The 16,976-nt window shown below is 43.0% G+C and overlaps 1 protein-coding gene across 2 annotated transcripts; it reads left to right on the top strand.

Moving 5' to 3' along the window:
• The first annotated feature begins 9,841 nt into the window (after positions 1 to 9,841).
• LOC311138452 (ADP-ribosylation factor-related protein 1) lies at positions 9,842 to 15,672 on the top strand. Of its 2 annotated transcripts, XM_084173134.1 has the most exons (8): positions 9,842 to 10,277; positions 10,387 to 10,437; positions 10,614 to 10,701; positions 10,816 to 10,898; positions 11,032 to 11,113; positions 11,580 to 11,650; positions 12,442 to 12,542; positions 14,302 to 15,672. In XM_084173134.1, the coding sequence occupies exons 3-8, from the start codon at positions 10,662 to 10,664 to the stop codon at positions 14,387 to 14,389; spliced, it is 465 nt and encodes a 154-aa protein (XP_084029260.1). In that variant the 5' UTR covers positions 9,842 to 10,277; positions 10,387 to 10,437; positions 10,614 to 10,661; the 3' UTR covers positions 14,390 to 15,672. The 2 variants fall into 2 exon arrangements, with proteins under 2 accessions (XP_084029260.1, XP_084029259.1); XM_084173133.1 differs by having other exon boundaries at positions 9,848 to 10,437.
• Positions 15,673 to 16,976: the final 1,304 nt, after the last annotated feature.

Here is a 16,976-nt window from a genome sequence, read left to right as displayed (position 1 = left end):
TCATCAGTCAATATTGGTTTTGTCTCATTCAGTACGCTTCTCCTGTTTTGTTTATAATAATAATAATATGCCATTTAGCAGACGCTTTTATCCAAAGCGACTTACAGTCATGTGTGCATACATTTTTGTGTATGGGTGGTCCCGGGGATTGAACCCACTACCTTGGCGTTACAAGCGCTGTGCTCTACCAGCTGAGCTACAGAGGACATCTGCCTTCTATTATTATTAAACTCACCTTCTGCACCTGCATCCTGACTCCCAGCGTATACGTGACAGAATACTGCCTCGCAAATTATGGAAGCAGCAGAGGAGAAAGACATCTCCCAGAAAGTCGGTGAACAGGGATACCTACTCCACCAACACCACGGTCAGCTGGTGCAACTGGGTGCGGCTATGGATGAGGTTTCACCTCCAACTAGCGGAGGGCCTCCTACCACGAGTCGGCTCAGCGAGCCAGCCCCCCAGCCTACCTAGCAGTCCGCCCAGGGAGGCGATCCCCGACTGTCCCTCCCGGACAAGTATGACGGGACTCCATCCAAATGCTGTGGCTTCCTACACCAGTGCTCCCTCTATTTCATCCATCAGATGGGAGCCCCCACCACCATTCATTTCCCTGCTGACTGGGCGGGCGTTGAAGTGGGCTACAGCCGTCTGGGAGAGATGAGAGGAGGAGCTGGGTTCCTATGAGAGGTTCATGGCTCTGTTCAGGGCGGTCTTCGACCATCCACCGGAGGGCAGAGAGGGAGGTGAGCGACTATTCCAACCTCACTCTCGCCTCACCCTCCTCCTTTGGCCATTCTAAGGCAGAGCCTGAACCCAGACTGCTGCTGAGTACACCCTCACCTTCTGGACCGTGGCACCCTACAGCGGATGGAATGAACTGGCGCTTTGCACCCTATTCCGTAGAGGACTGCGTGAGGAGGTCCAGACGGAGTTGGCATGCCAGGACGACAACCTTTCCTTGGACGCGCTCGTCGTGATGGCCATCTGTCTGGACAACCTTCTTTGGGGGCGCCAGCACCTCCCTCTCTCCTTGCCTTCCTCCTTTTGCCATCCTGAGGCAGAGCCTGAACCAATGGAGGTAGGGGCCACACACCTCTCCGCGGCAGAGCGGCATTGCCGGAGACAGCTGTTGCTGTGTTCCTATTGCGGCCAGGAGGGGCACCAGCTTTAGCGGTGTCCAGTGCGTCCCAACCCGGGGTCCACTGGGGCAGAGGGGTGGCCCCGTGAGCATCCATCTCCCAGGGTAGGCGTGAGTATTCCATCATCATTGTTTTCCGTCAAACCCTTCTTGGTTTCCATTTCACTGGTTGGCTGTCCCTCGGGTGTTGTCTCTACACCTCTAGTGGACTCCGGTGCGGCAGGGAATTTTATCGACCAGGCCCTCACCTCCTCCCTGAACATCACTTCGTACCCACTCTCCTTTTCCGGTCCAAGACCTGGATAATTGACCATTGGGATCTGGCACAATCACGCACATCACAGCACCACTCACCCTCACCGTGGGACCCATGCACCAAGAAAGCCTTCCCTTTCTCATCATCAAGTCATAACCCCACAATCTCCTGGTCGAGGATGTAAATCACTGCCTGGGCACCAGGATGACGGAAGACCTGCTTTCCCTTACCCTTTGGTTCCACGTCGGTTGAGAGTCCTGTAAGTGCCCTCCAGCCCATCATTCTGTCCTCCCGTATCGATTACGTTACACACACACACGCTCAAGTACTGTTAAAGCTTCAGGCATTCCAAATGAGTGCCTTTAAACAGCTTGGAAAATTCCAGAAAATGATGTCATGGCTTTAGAAGCTTCTGATAGGCTAATTGACATCATTAGAGTCAATTGGAAACCTACCTTCAAACTCAGTTCCTCTTTGCTTGACATCATGGGAAAATCAAAAGAAATCCTCCAAGACCTCAGAAAGAAAATTGTAGACCTCCACAAGTCTGGTTCATCCTTGGGAGCAATTTCCAAACGCCTGCAGGTACCACGTTCATCTGTACAAACAATAGTACGCAAGTATAAACACCATGGGACCAAGCAGCCGTCATACCGCTCAGGAAGGAGACGCGTTCTGTCTCCTAGAGATGAACGTACTTTGGTGCAAAAAGTGCAAATCAATCCCAGAACAACAGCAAAGGACCTTGTGAAGATGCTGGAGGAAACAGGTACAAAAGTATCTACATCCACAGTAAAACAAGTCCTATATCGACATAACCTGAAAGGCCGCTCAGCAAGGAAGAAGCCACTGCTCCAAAACCGCCATAAAAAAGCCAGACTACGGTTTGCAACTGCACATGGGGACAAAGATCATACTTTATGGAGAAATGTCCTCTGGTCTGATGAAACAAAAATAGAACTGTGTGGCCATTATGACCATCGTTATGTTTGGAGGAAAAAGGGGGTTGATTGCAAGCTGAAGGACACCATCCCAACCGTGAAGCACGGGGTGGCAGCATCATGCTGTGGGGGTGCTTTGCTGCAGGAGGGACTGGTGCACTTCACAAAATAGATGGCATCATGAGGAAGGAAAATTATGTGGATATATTGAAGCAACATCTCAAGACATCAGTCAGGAAGTTAAAGCTTGGTCGCAAATGGGTCTTCCAAATGGACAATGACCCCAAGCATACTTCCAAAGTTGTGGCAAAATGGCTTAAGGACAACAAAGTCAAGGTATTGGAGTGGCCATCACAAAGCCCTGACCTCAATCCTATAGAACATTTGTGGGCAGAACTGAAAACGCGTGTGCGAGCAAGGAGGCCTACAAACCTGACTCATTTACACCAGCTCTGTCAGGAGGAATGGGCCAAAATTCACCCAACTTATTGTGGGAAGCTTGTGGAAGGCTACCCGAAACATTTGACCCAAGTTACACAATTGAAAGGCAATGCTACCAAATACTAATTGAGTGTATGTAAACTTCTGACCCACTGGGAATGTGATGAAAGAAATAAAAGCTGAAATAAAACATTCTCTCTACTATTATTCTGACATTTCACATTCTTAAAATAGTGGTGATCCTAACTGACCTACGACAGGGAATTTGTACTAGGATTAAATGTCAGGAATTGTGAAAAACTGAGTTTAAATGTATTTGGCTAAGGTGTATGTAAACTTCCGACTTCAACTGTAGGTACGACGTCGTCAATGCACTTATTGATGAACCCGGTGACTGAGGTGGTATACTTCTCAATGCCATTGGATGAATCACGGAACATATTCTAGTCTGTGCTAGCAAAACAGTCCTGTAGCGTAGCATCCGCGTCATCTGATCACTTCCGTATTGAGCGAGTCACTGGTACTTCCTGCTTTAGTTTTTGCTTGTAAGCAGGAATCAGGAGGATAGAATGATGGTCAGATTATGCGTCTCTGTGTGTGGAGTAAAGGTGGTCTAGAGTTTTTTTTCATCTGGTTGCACGTGAAATGCTGCTAGAAATGAGGTAAAACTGATTTAAGTTTGCCTGCATTAAAGTCCCCGGCCACTAGGAGCTCCGCTTCTGGATGAGCTAATGGGTATCTTCGTGTGTGTTAAATATCACTGTTCTCAGATTTTTTATTCATAGTGTATGAAAATGTGTGTTTTCTTTTACAAAATGCTATATATTCATTGTTTAGCTGGAATGGGATGTTCGTATCCTGTATATTTGACTGTGATATGTGGTTGTCTCACCTAGCTATCTTAACCTAGTGTCACGCCCTGGCTCTGGGGACTCTTATATGTTGAGCCAGGGTGTGGATTTTCTATGTGTTATTTTCTATGTTTTGTTCTAGTTCGTGTATGTCTATGTTGGCCAGGGTGGTTCCCAATCAGAGGCAGCTGATTCTCGTTGTCTCTGATTGGGGACCATACTTAGGCAGCTTGTTTGGTCATTTGTGGGATCTTGTTCCGTATGGTTTGTTGTATTACCTAGGACTTCACGTATCGTTTTGTTGTTTTTGTTCGTGTTGTGTACACTTAATAAAAGTATGTACGCCTATCACGCTGCGCCTTGGTCCGCTTCTCATAACGATGGTGACACCTAGAGACTAAGGGCCCAAGGATGGGTTTATACTAAGCTAACATATGGAATTGTTTTAAGATGGTCATACCAAGGATCATTTAGCTACTTGATTTAGAATTTTAGGACCCCTATAGGAATAAAAATATATATACAGTGAGGGAAAAAAGTATTTGATCCCCTGCTGATTTTGTACGTTTGCCCACTGACAAAGAAATGATCAGTCTATAGTTTTAATGGTAGGTTTATTTGAACAGTGAGAGACAGAATAACAACAAAAAAATCCAGAAGAACGCATGTCAAAAATGTTATAAATTGATTAGCATTTTAATGAGGGAAATAAGTATTTGACCCCCTCTCAATCAGAAAGATTTCTGGCTCCCAGGTGTATTTTATACAGCTAAGGAGCTGAGATTAGGATCACACTCCTAAAAGGGAGTGCTCCTAATCTCAGCTTGTTACCTGTATAAAAGACACCTGTCCACAGAAGCAATCAATCAATCAGATTCCAAACTCTCCACCATGGCCAAGACCAAAGAGCTCTCCAAGGATGTCAGGGACAAGATTGTAGACCTACACAAGGCTGGAATGGGCTACAAGACCATCGCCAAGCAGCTTGGTGAGAAGGTGACAACAGTTAGTGTGATTATTCGCAAATGGAAGAAACACAAAATAACTGTCAATCTCCCTCGGCCTGGGGCTGCATGCAAGATCTCACCTCGTGGAGTTGCAATGATCATGAGAATGGTGAGGAATCAGCCCAGAACTACACGGGAGGATCTTGTCAATGATATCAAGGCAGCTGGGACCATAGTCACCCAGAAAACAATTGGTAACACACTACGGCGTGAAGGACTGAAATCCTGCAGCGCCCGCAAGGTCCCCCTGCTCAAGAAAGCACATATACAGGCCCGTCTGAAGTTTGCCAATGAACATCTGAATGATTTAGAGAACTGGGTGAAAGTGTTGTGGTCAGATGAGACCAAAATCGAGCTCTTTGGCATCAACTCAACTCGCTGTGTTTGGAGGAGGAGGAATGCTGCCTATGACCCCAAGAACACCATCCCCACCGTCAAACATGGAGGTGGAAACATTATGCTTTGGGGGTGTTTTTCTGCTAAGGGGACAGGACAACTTCACCGCATCAAAGGGACCATGGACGAGGCCATGTACCGTCAAATCTTGGGTGAGAACCTCCTTCCCTCAGCCAGGGCATTGAAAATGGGTCGTGGATGGGTATTCCAGCATGACAATGACCCAAAACACACGGCCAAGGCAACAAAGGAGTGGCTCAAGAAGAAGCATATTAAGGTCCTGGAGTGGCCTAGCCAGTCTCCAGACCTTAATCCCATAGAAAATATGTGGAGGGAGCTGAAGGTTCGAGTTGCCAAACATCAGCCTCGAAACCTTAATGACATGGAGAAGATTTGCAAAGAGGAGTGGGACATAATCCCTCCTGAGATGTGTGCAAACCTGGTGGCCAACTACAAGAAATGTCTGACCTCTGTGATTGCCAACAAGGGTTTTGCCACCAAGTACTAAGTCATGTTTTGCAGAGGGGTCAAATACTTATTTCCCTCATTAAAATGCAAATCAATTTATAACATTTTTAACATGCGTTTTTCTGGAATTTTTTGTTGTTGTTATTCTGTCTCTCACTGTTCAAATAAACCTACCATTAAAATTATAGAATGATCATGTCTTTGTCAGTGGGCAAACATACAAAATCAGCAGGGGATCAAATACTTTTTTCCCTCACTGTATATATAAAAACATTATTTGATGAAACATTGAATTTGGCCTTACTGCTATTAGTCCATTTAAAAAAATGCATTGAATAACAGATTCATTCAGGGAAAACAGATAGTAAAAAAATTAATCAAAAGGAAGTTTGTTTTGAAGTGTCTGTCCTATATCAGAGAGATACAGTATAAAGAAGCTCATCATTTTATTTATATTTTTTATTAACATGGTATGACCCGTATACCTTTGATGTGGAAACGCCCTATTTACTTCATTCATTTTTCGGCCCGGTACCGGGTCACTTTCAGACGAGTACCGTGACACTTGTGTTCGTGAACACATTGTGTTTGTGAGAGTCTCATCTTTCTATAGAGGGTCATATTAGTGTGTAGCCCAAACCGTTCGGACGCTACATACAGAAGCTGGCACATCGGAGGTACCGACTTCAGATGAGTCCCGTTACGCTTGTGGGGGTCATAGAGCAAAACGAACAGAGAACAACATCGTGTTCGTGAGAGTCTCATCTTTCCATAGAGGGGTCATATTAGTTTGTATCCCAAACCATTTGGATGCTACATTTTTGGGATGTCTCCTGGTCTTACAAACACTGCTGTAGCTCTGCCACCTTCCACCACAGATGCGGAAGGCCGACATCAGCGGATTGATAAGCAGCCCATGAAAATATATATATCTCTAGCAGACGGATGTAAAAAATACTAATGTTTTTATGCTAATTAGATGTTCACAGGTGCGGACATCGACTCTAGGAGGTTTAAGATTAATGCACTTACTGTAAATCGCTCTGGATAAGAGAGTCTGCTAAATTACTTAAATGTAAAATGTAAATGTTTTACATATAGATGTCATATTAGGCCTACTTTCATTATATATTTTTGTACTTTTTTATATTGATGTCACAAATGTATAATTTGTACAGTTATGTTACATGTGACTGTGTAAAACCTAGCAGTACTACTTATTTCTCTGATTATACATGATTATTTGTCTCTGAAATGAAACCATTAAGTGATAGATTTTAAACATATACATATCTGTCATTGAACAATCCCATGCCATGATTAGATAGTGAAAAAAAAAACACACCAATCTCTTTCACAATTTATTTAAACAATAAAAGCTAATTTACCAACATTTCGGAAAATGTATATACTGTTCATTTGGAAAGTATTCAGACCCCTTCCCATTTTCCACATTTTGTTACGCTACAGCCTTATTCTAAAATGGATTGAATTATACATTTTTCTCATCAATCTACACACAATACCCCATAATGACAAAGCAAAAAGTGTTAGCACATCTATTAAAAATAAAAAATCCTGTTTCCATTGATCATCCTTCAGATGTTTCTACAACTTGATTGGAGTCCACCTGTGGTAAATTCAATTGATTGGACATTAATTGTAAAGGCAAACACCTGTCTATATAAGGTCCCACAGTTGACAGTGCATGTCAGAGCAAAAACCAAGCCATGAAATCGAAGAAATTGTCCGTAGAGCGCCGAGACAGGATTGTGTCGAGGCACAGATCTGGGGAAGGGTACCAAAACATTTCTGCAGCTTTGAAGGTCTCCATGTCGAGGCACAGATCTGGGGAAGGGTACCTAAACATTTCTGCACAATTGAAGGTCCCCAAGAACACAGTGGCCTCCATCATTCTTAAATGGAAGAAGTTTGGAACCACCAAGACTCTTCCTAGAGCTGGCCTCCCGGCCAAACTGAGCAATCGGGGGAGAAGGGCCTTGGTCAGGGAGGTGACCAAGAACCCAATGGTCACTCTGACAGAGCTCCAGAGTTCCTCTGTGGAGATGGGAGAACCTTCCAGAAGGCCAAACATCTCTGCAATACTCCATCAATCAGGCATTTTATGGTAGAGTGGCCAGACGGAAGCCACTCCTCAGTAAAAGGCACATGACAGCCCGCTTGGAGTTTGCCAAAAGGCACCTAAAGGACTCTCAGACCATGGGAAACAAGATTCTCTGGTCGGATGAAACCTAGATTGAACTATTTGGCCTGAATGCCAAGCGTCACTTCTGGAGGAAACCTGGCACCATCCCTACAGCATCATGCTGTGGGGATGTTTTTCAGCGGCAGGGACTGGGAGACTAGTCAGGATCGAGAGAAAGATGAACGCAGCAAAGTACAGAGAGATCCTTGATGAAAACCTGCTCCACAGTGCTCTGGACCTCAGACTGGGGCGAAGGTTCACCTTCCAACAGGACAACGACCCTAAGCACACAGCCAAGACAACGCAGGAGTGGCTTCGGGACAAGTCTCTGAATGTTCTTGAGTGGCCCAGTCAGAGCCCAGACTTGAACCCAATCAAACATCTCTGGAGAGACCTGAAAATAGCTGTGCAGCAACGCTCCCCGTCCAACCTGACAGAGCTTGAGAGGATCTGCAGAGAAGAATAGGAAAAACTCCCCAAATACATGTGTGCCAAGCTTGTAGTGTCATACCCAAGAAGACTCGAGGCTGTAATCACTGCCAAAGGTGCTTCAACAAAGTACTGAGTAAAGGGTCTGAATACTTATGTAAATGTGATGTTTCTGTTTTGTATTTGTAATACATTTGCTAAAATGTCTAAAAACCTGTTTTTGCTTTGTTATTAAGGGGTATTATGTGTAGATTGATGAGGGGAAAAAACAATTTATTCAATTTTAGAATAAGGCTGTAACGTAACAAAATGTGGAAAAAGCAAAATGTGGAAAAAGTCAAGGGGTCTGAATACTTTCTGAATGCACTGTATAGCATTTTGGAATGAAACTCTTAAAGGTGACAGGCAAAGGTCTCCATGTAAACCATAAAATGTTATATTAATGCCCATTTAGGCTTCATTAAATAAGCCTCAACAGCATTTTTGTCTGTCACTACATTTTGTCTGTCATTTCTACTCTTTGGTGAAGATGTCATTTTCTGGCCATAGAATGCAAGGATGACATCACTTCAGGTCAAAAAGAAAAGAACAAAAGCAACACAAGCTACAGACATAGCTTTTGTGAGTCCTTTTCTGGATCATAAATGAAAACAAATGATACTGACATGATGTGACAAGACACTCATATCTGGGGAATAAACATTGCTCCTCCGCTTACTCCACTGGCTTCCAGTTGAGGCTCGCATCTACTACAAGATCATGGTGCTTGCCTACGGAGCTGTGAGGGGAACGGCACCTCCTTACCTTCAGGCTCTGATCAGACCCTACACCCAAACGAGGGCACTGCGTTCATCCACCTCTGGCCTGCTAGCTCCCCTACCTCTACGAAAACACAGTTCCCGCTCAGCCCAGTCAAAGCTATTTGCTGCTCTGGCACTCCAATGGTGGAACAAGCTCCCCCACGACGCCAGGACAGCGGAGTCACTGACCACCTTCCGGAGACACTTGAAACCCCACCTCTTTAAGGAATACCTGGGATAGGATAAAGTAATAAAGTAATCCTTCAGACGAGAACAGTAAACGAACAAAAATCTGACCAACTGGCAAGGTTGACTGCTATTTCTAGGAGGTTTAGGGTTAAGGTCAGAATTAGTGTTAGGGTTAGTATTAGGTTTAGGGTTAGGAGCTAGGGTTAGTTTTAGGGTTAGGGTTAGGAGCTAGGGCTAGTTTTATGGTTAGGGTTAGGAGCTAGGGTTAGGTTTAGGGTTAAGGTTAGGTTTTTGGGTTAAGGTTAGGGTTAAGGTTAGGGTAAGAGTACGGGTTAGGGTTAGGTTTAGGGGTTAGGGAAAATAGGATTTTGAATGGGACTGAATTGTGTGTCACCACAAGGTTAGCTGTAAAAGACTGTGTGTGTGTGTGTGTGTGTGTGTGAGAGAGAGAGAGAGAGAGAGAGAGAGAGAGAGAGAGAGAGAGAGAGAGAAATGTGAAATGTGTGCAATTTAAATATAATTTTGAAGCAAATAATGAATAAAATCAAAGAAATAGCATACCCTAAAAACAGAAGAAGAAAAAACATGGTAAAAACTACCAAAATGTTTTGCACACGTCTTAAAGCTACATGCGTTCTAGGAAATAACGTTCAGTTGCTATTTCATTTGCTTCATATTGCCACAACACGACTTCAAGTACCACAGTGCATTGCTTTACAGCCACTTCCTAAATACAGATGGCCACAGTGTTTACACCAAAATGAGATGAGATAAAATAAGTTCCCTCTGTCAAAATAGCCAGATGGCATTTTGTCGACATAGGTAGTCCTTTTTAGCTTGATTTCCTTATGCAATTAGTAAGTTGCTGAAGGTTGTCCGCTCGCAAATCTCTTTTTACACTCATCAGCAGCACTAGCTTGAGCTAGACAGTTAACTAACGTTAGCTAGCTACTGCACTGTAGCTAGCCAGGTATCTGTGCCTTGATTGGCGAATTATATTTTACTTTAGTATAGGGTGGCAGTATGTCTGCTAGCTAGTATCGATTACGAACAGGTAACTTTAGCTAGCTTGCTTGCCTCAAACCACAGTCAAATAGCTAACTAACTTGACTTGCTAACGTGGCTAGCCACACAGCTGGATCTTTCCAAAATGTGAGTTGTCTCTTGCCTTGCTCATCAGCTAGTGTTTCTTTTTGTATTATTTTTGTACAATTCGAAGATGTACACCTTATTATCTGGTCTGTACAAATACGTGTTCCAGAAAGACGAATACTGCATTTTGATCCTAGGACTGGATAATGCAGGAAAAACGGTAAGTCTGTCTCATTGCTATTACAGTCAGATAGCTAACTAGCAATGTCAAGTTCCACTTAGCAGTTTTCTCTCGTTGGAAGAGCACGCTGAGCACTGTTCACTGTCCTTGTTTGTCTCTGTTGGAAGAAGTACTGCTGCTTGTTTTATTTAGTCATGTATTTTCTACACACACAGACCTTTTTGGAACAGACCAAGACCAAGTTCAGTAAGAACTACAAGGGGATGAATTTGTCCAAGATCACCACTACAGTTGGACTTAACAGTAAGTATAGCCAACCAGCAAGACTGAGATTGTTGTGTTGCATTCAATTGTAGCACATTGCTTTTCAGAAGTCCATGCCATTCTAATGTTCTTCTGACTACTCCCTTCACACAGTCGGCACAATCGATGTGGGCAAAGCTCGTCTAATGTTCTGGGACCTTGGTGGTCAAGAGGAGCTTCAGTCGCTATGGGACAAAGTGAGAAGCACCGATATCAAATTACACACACACCATAGCTATCTAGATGTCATATGTCTGTTTTTGTCATTCAAGTACAATGATTTGAGGTTGACTACTGAAACATGGCTCTGTTTGTTTTGTGAATCCACAGTACTACGCCGAGTCCCACGGAGTGATCTATGTTATAGACTCCACCGATGAGGAGCGACTAGCAGAATCAAAAGAGGCATTCGGTGAGTTCCTCACTAGTTTGCCTAAAGCATTTAGCGAAGAATGCCAAATGTCAACAGGGCTTATGGCGTTATCTCTGTAATGGGCTACAGTCTGATTCACTACCTGAAATGTACACTTTTTCACTCCACATTATGGATGTAAAAGGAATGGACTGGTGTGAGAAATATGGTGGAAACTCCCTAGGCCCTGCTTGCACCAATCTAAAGACTTTAAAGGGATAGTTCACTCAAAATATTTGAGTATTTTGTTCATTAGTTCACTGTTAATACAATCCCAATGCAATGCAACAACCCTAATTGTGCATGTCAGCAGTCAAGTTTTCAAGATGGAGCAGTACAAAGCAAAAACTGTGATGATGTTGTGTTTTGCATCTCATGAGAGTGAGTCAGCAAATCCACTCTTCCTAACAGAAGGGTAGAGAATTGAACCATAGCTTGGACTGACAGTTCCGTTTTCTTTTTCCAGAGAAAATGATCAGCAGTGAGGTTTTGGAAGGTGTGCCTCTCCTGGTGCTCGCCAACAAACAGGATGTGGAGGTAGGCCTATATAATCGGGTCTGGGGTTGTTTTGAAAATAAATCTAAACTAAAAATGTGTTGTATAAACAAAATATGACAAGTTGTTTGGCCTCTAATATGATCACAACAAAGTAGTCCTCCATCCCTCATGCATACTCGTAGATGACTAAGTGTTATAATATACGTTATACTCATACTATACACTGAGTATACAAAACATTAAGAACACCTGCTCTTTCCACGACAGACTGACCAGTTGAATCCAGGTGAAAGCTATGATTCCTTATTGATGTCACTTGTTAAATCCACTTCAATCAGTGTAGATGAAGGGGAGGAGACAGATTAAAGAAGGATTTTTAAGCCTTGAGACATGGATTGTGTATGTGTGCCATTCAGAGGGTGAATGGGCAAGACAAAAAATGTAAGTACCTTTGAATGGGGCATGGTAGTAGGTGCCAGGCGCAGCGGTTTGTATCAAGAATGGTCCACCACCCAAAGGACATCCAGCCAACTTGACACAACTGTGGGAAGCATTGGAGTTAACATGGGCCAGCATCCCTGTGGAACGCTTTCAACACCTTGTAGAGGCCATGCCCCAACGAATTGAGGCAGTTCTGAGGGCAAAAAGGGGGGGGTGCAACTCGGTATTAGGAAAGAGTTCACCTTAATGCAGCGTTATTGTACTCTTGAAATAAATGTGATTGACAATTTCCACCACATACAGCTATCCCTTGCCAGGTCAATTCTGTCTCTTTGAAAAACTCTAAGACCGTATCCATTTAGGCATATTTCTTTGTGTTTTTTCCCAAGAACTGTATGTCTGTGCCAGACATCAAAACCGCTTTTAGCGACTGCGCTCCAAAGATCGGGAAACGAGATTGTCTGGTGCAGCCTTGCACAGCCCTAACAGGGTAAGAACAGAGTTTTCTATTCCACTTTACTCTCTGTTGTACAGTGAGGGAAAAAGGTATTTGATCCCCTGCTGATTTTGTACGGTTGCCCACTGACAGACATGATCAGTCTATAATTTTAATGGTAGGTTTATTTGAACAGTGAGAGGCAGAATAAGAACCAAAATATCCAGAAAAACGCATGTAAAAATGTTTTATGAATTGATTTGCATTTAATGAGGGAAATAAGTATTTGACCCCCTCTGCAAAACATGACTTAGTACTTGGTGGCAAAACCCTTGTTGGCAATCAGAGGTCAGACGTTTCTTGTAGTTGGCCACCAGGTTTGCACACATCTCAGGAGGGATTTTGTACCACTCCTCTTTGCAGATCTTCTCCAAGTCATTAAGGTTTCGAGGCTGACTTTTGGCAACTCGAACCTTCAGCTCCCTCCACAGATTTTCTATGGGATTAAGGTCTGGAGACTGGCTAGGCCACTCCAGGACCTTAATGTGCTTCTTCTTGAGCCACTCCTTTGTTGCCTTGGCCGTGTGTTTTGGGTCATTGTCATGCTGGAATACCCATCCACAACCCATTTTCAATGCCCTGGCTGAGGGAAGGAGGTTCTCACCCAAGATTTGACGGTACATGGCCCCGTCCATCGTCCCTTTGATGCGGTGAAGTTGTCCTGTCCCCTTAGCAGAAAAACACCCCCAAAGCATAATGTTTCCACCTCCATGTTTGACGGTGGGGATGGTGTTCTTGGGGTCATAGGCAGCATTCCTCCTCCTCCAAACACGGAGAGTTGAGTTGATGCCAAAGAGCTCAATTTTCGTCTCATCTGACCACAACACTTTCACCCAGTTCTCCTCTGAATCATTCAGATGTTCATTGGCAAACTTCAGACGGCCCTGTATATGTGCTTTCTTGAGCAGGGGGACCTTGCCGGCACTGCAGGATTTCATTCCTTCACGGCGTAGTATGTTACCAATTGTTTTCTTGGTGACTATGGTCCCAGCTGCCTTGAGATCATTGACAAAATCCTCCCATGTAGTTCTGGGCTGATTCCTCACCGTTCTCATGATCATTGCTACTCCACGAGGTGAGATCTTGCATGGAGCCCCAGGCCGAGCGAGATTGACAGGTCTTTTGTGTTTCTTCCATTTGCGAATAATCGCACCAACTGTTGTCACCTTCTCACCAAGCTGCTTGGCGATGGTCTTGTAGCCCATTCCAGCCTTGTGTAGGTCTACAATCTTGTCCCTGACATCCTTGGAGAGCTCTTTGGTCTTGGCCAATGATGGAGAGTTTGGAATCTGATTGATTGAATGCTTCTGTGGACAGGTGTCTTTTATACAGGTAACAAGCTGAGATTTGGAGCACTCCCTTTAAGAGTGTGCTCCTAATCTCAGCTCGTTACCTGTACCTGTATAAAAGACACCTGGGATCCAGAAATCTTTCTGATTGAGAGGGGGTCAAATACTTATTTCCCTCATTAAAATGCAAATCAATTTATAACATTTTTGACATGCGTTTTTCTGGATTTTGTTGTTGTTATTCTGTCTCTCACTGTTCAAGTAAACCTACCATTAAAATTATAGACTGATCAGTGGGCAAACGTACAAAATCAGCAGGGGATCAAATACTTTTTTCCCTCACTGTACATCTGGTCTGAGAGAACTCCATTGTGTGTGTGTGTACAGGCACTCACAAATGTACAATTTATCATCCTTGCTTTAAGAACAGCAGTACTCTTTACTTATAATGAATTCTCTTTCAGGCAGGGGGTTAACGAAGGCATCGAGTGGATGGTGAAATGCGTCATCAGAAACATTCACCGGCCACCGAGACAGAAGGACATCACATAGAGCAAGCCATGACCTCCCCACTAGGGCTCCCACAACTGGGTCCTATTTATTAGGCAACAAATGGGAGAAAACGTACTGAAACAAGAAGGGACTGCCAGTCCAATAAGAACCATTTTCAGTTCAAATACGCTTTAAAACATTTCCCTACGTTCCGCCCTGTTGAATATGACCCAGGCGCCCGTTTTGCTACAGTGTGACTTTCAGAAACCGAGATGGATTCTATCCATGGCCCGGCAATGAACTTGTCTCTCCTCCTATTTGAGTGGGTGTTGGGAACTCAAGCCTAGTTTTCAGATACAGTTTAGCATCAGGGAGAAACAATTGATTATTGTATATTATTTGGATATGTACTCTGATTGGGGTGAAACGCTTTTTGAGGCAGTATTTTAACCTCCGCTAAAGTGTGAATGATGTGTGTCTTTCTGATCTAAGTATAACAGTGTCATCAAGTCGATAAACAAATGTTATAGCTCAAGTACCTCCGTTTCCCGGTAGTATAATCCGTCTTCATAAAGCGTCTGAGTAGGGTGCCAATCTTGGATCGACTTTTCCTTTTAGATCATAATGAATCAAATTGATATGGATTATATTACTCTGAATACAGGCCCTGTGTTTTCACCCCAATGCTTGAGGGTTATTTAAGTCAGAGGATGAACCTTGACACAACCTTGAGTTGTTATTTATATTATGCAAAGACACTACATGTAATGGAATTGTACATAGGGTCAACAATATATAAATGACTGCCCTTTCATTGACAGGAGCTGTTTAAATACTAGTTTTATAGTTTGAAATGGCGTGTGTAAGTGAGTCCCAAATGGCACACTATTCACTATTTAGGGAATAGGATGCCATTGAGGACACACATACAGTTGAAGTCGGAAGTTTACATACACCTTAGCCAAATACATTTACACTCAGTTTTTCAGAATTCCTGACATTTAATCCAAGTAAAAATTCCCTGTTTTAGGTCATTTAGGATCACAACTTTATTTTAAGTCAGAATAATAGTAGAGAGTGATTTATTTAAGCTTTTATTACTTTCATCACATTCCCAGTGGGTCAGAAGTTTACATACACTCAATTAACAAGAAATGTGTGGAGTGGTTGAAAAACGAGTTTTAATGACCCCAACCTAAGTGTATGTAAACTTCCGACCTCAACTGTATCTATTTTTACTCTGTCTAAGCTGGTGACATGCAAAGTATCTCCAATGATCAGGCTGAAAGCTTATTTTAATGACATTGTGAAGAAGATTATGTAATAAACAGGACAACAGTTGACACTTTTGTTTGACTTGTTCATTCGTTCTTAGATGTTAGGGTGGTGAATAAATAGAATACATGTAAAGAATGTCAGCTGCTTCCTGTTAAGCACATCAAAATTCAGATGCCTTTATTATTTTATTTTTTACAAAATCGTAGGAAAGTAGGGTGGTATACACATGAAGAGGGGAAAACAGACATGAAAGGATGGGATTCATACCCTCGTACCACCAGGGGGGAGTATGGTATTACTTTTATCTGTTGTTCGTTATTCATAAAAAAAATTACTCACCTGAATGTAAAACCCACCGGAAAATGTAATAAGTTATTACATTATCGGGGAAAAAGTTATTACGTTATCTGTTCATGTTTATTACGCTATCCGTCTATTTATTACATTCACCAGTTTGATTATATTATAAAATGTATTACATTATGGCAAGTTGTTACGGTATGCAGTGTTATTTCGTTACCTGTTCCAGGGTGTAAATCTGTTGATAAAATGTGATCCCCAATCTCTTATTACAGACCTTACACCAATCCATGCATTTCTAAACATTGGACTGAGTGAGGAGGTGGTGATCTCCCATTGCTTCCATTTCACTTCACTTGCTTGATTACCACAAAGTCCCTGAATCCCTTTTGTTTGACTTTGCAACTCAATATTTCACACTTACCCACCCATTCAACGATTACACCAACACATGTAATGCATGTTATGGAACCTACAGTGTAAAATGACCAAACCATTGTGGTGGGATCACATCTAGTAGGCTACATGTCAGTCACAGTGGTGTGTGGGCATTTCAGGAAGTGCTGCTGCAGTATTTATGCTGTGGATCAACAACCACTAGATTGTTACCGAGCAACAACAACACTACACTTCCTTTGTCAGTTTGGTTTTTGCAGAAATGAAACCTAGAACATAGGTTTCACAAAAGGTGGAAATAAAACAGATTTCTTAGAACATTAACTGTTGAGATACTGTCCACCACACCTGGGGGTTGGCTTTGCAGGGAAATCTTGTTTCCTTTACCAGGAAGGGATGTAATCAATGTGAGGTCATTCTTTGCTCACATGCAAAACTGGCACAGTAATAAAACCATAAAGTCAGCAAAACATTGTATAATAATAAAAAATCCTGCAAATTTAAGAAAGGTATTTGTATTTAAAGCACCCTTGGGAAAATGTAATGCATTTCAAACAGATTTCTCACTGTTCTATCGTTACTGCTTTAAGGTCTGTTCTCATACTAGGGTTGGGCAGTACCAGATTTTCATACCGTCATACCATTTCTGTACCATACTGGGGTATACGGTATT

The sequence above is a fragment of the Coregonus lavaretus genome (genome assembly GCF_964263955.1).
Source record: "Coregonus lavaretus genome assembly, chromosome: 12".
NCBI lineage: Eukaryota > Metazoa > Chordata > Actinopteri > Salmoniformes > Salmonidae > Coregonus > Coregonus lavaretus.
The sequence above is the reverse complement of the archived record's forward strand: the minus strand, read 5'-3'. Positions and strand labels throughout refer to the sequence as shown.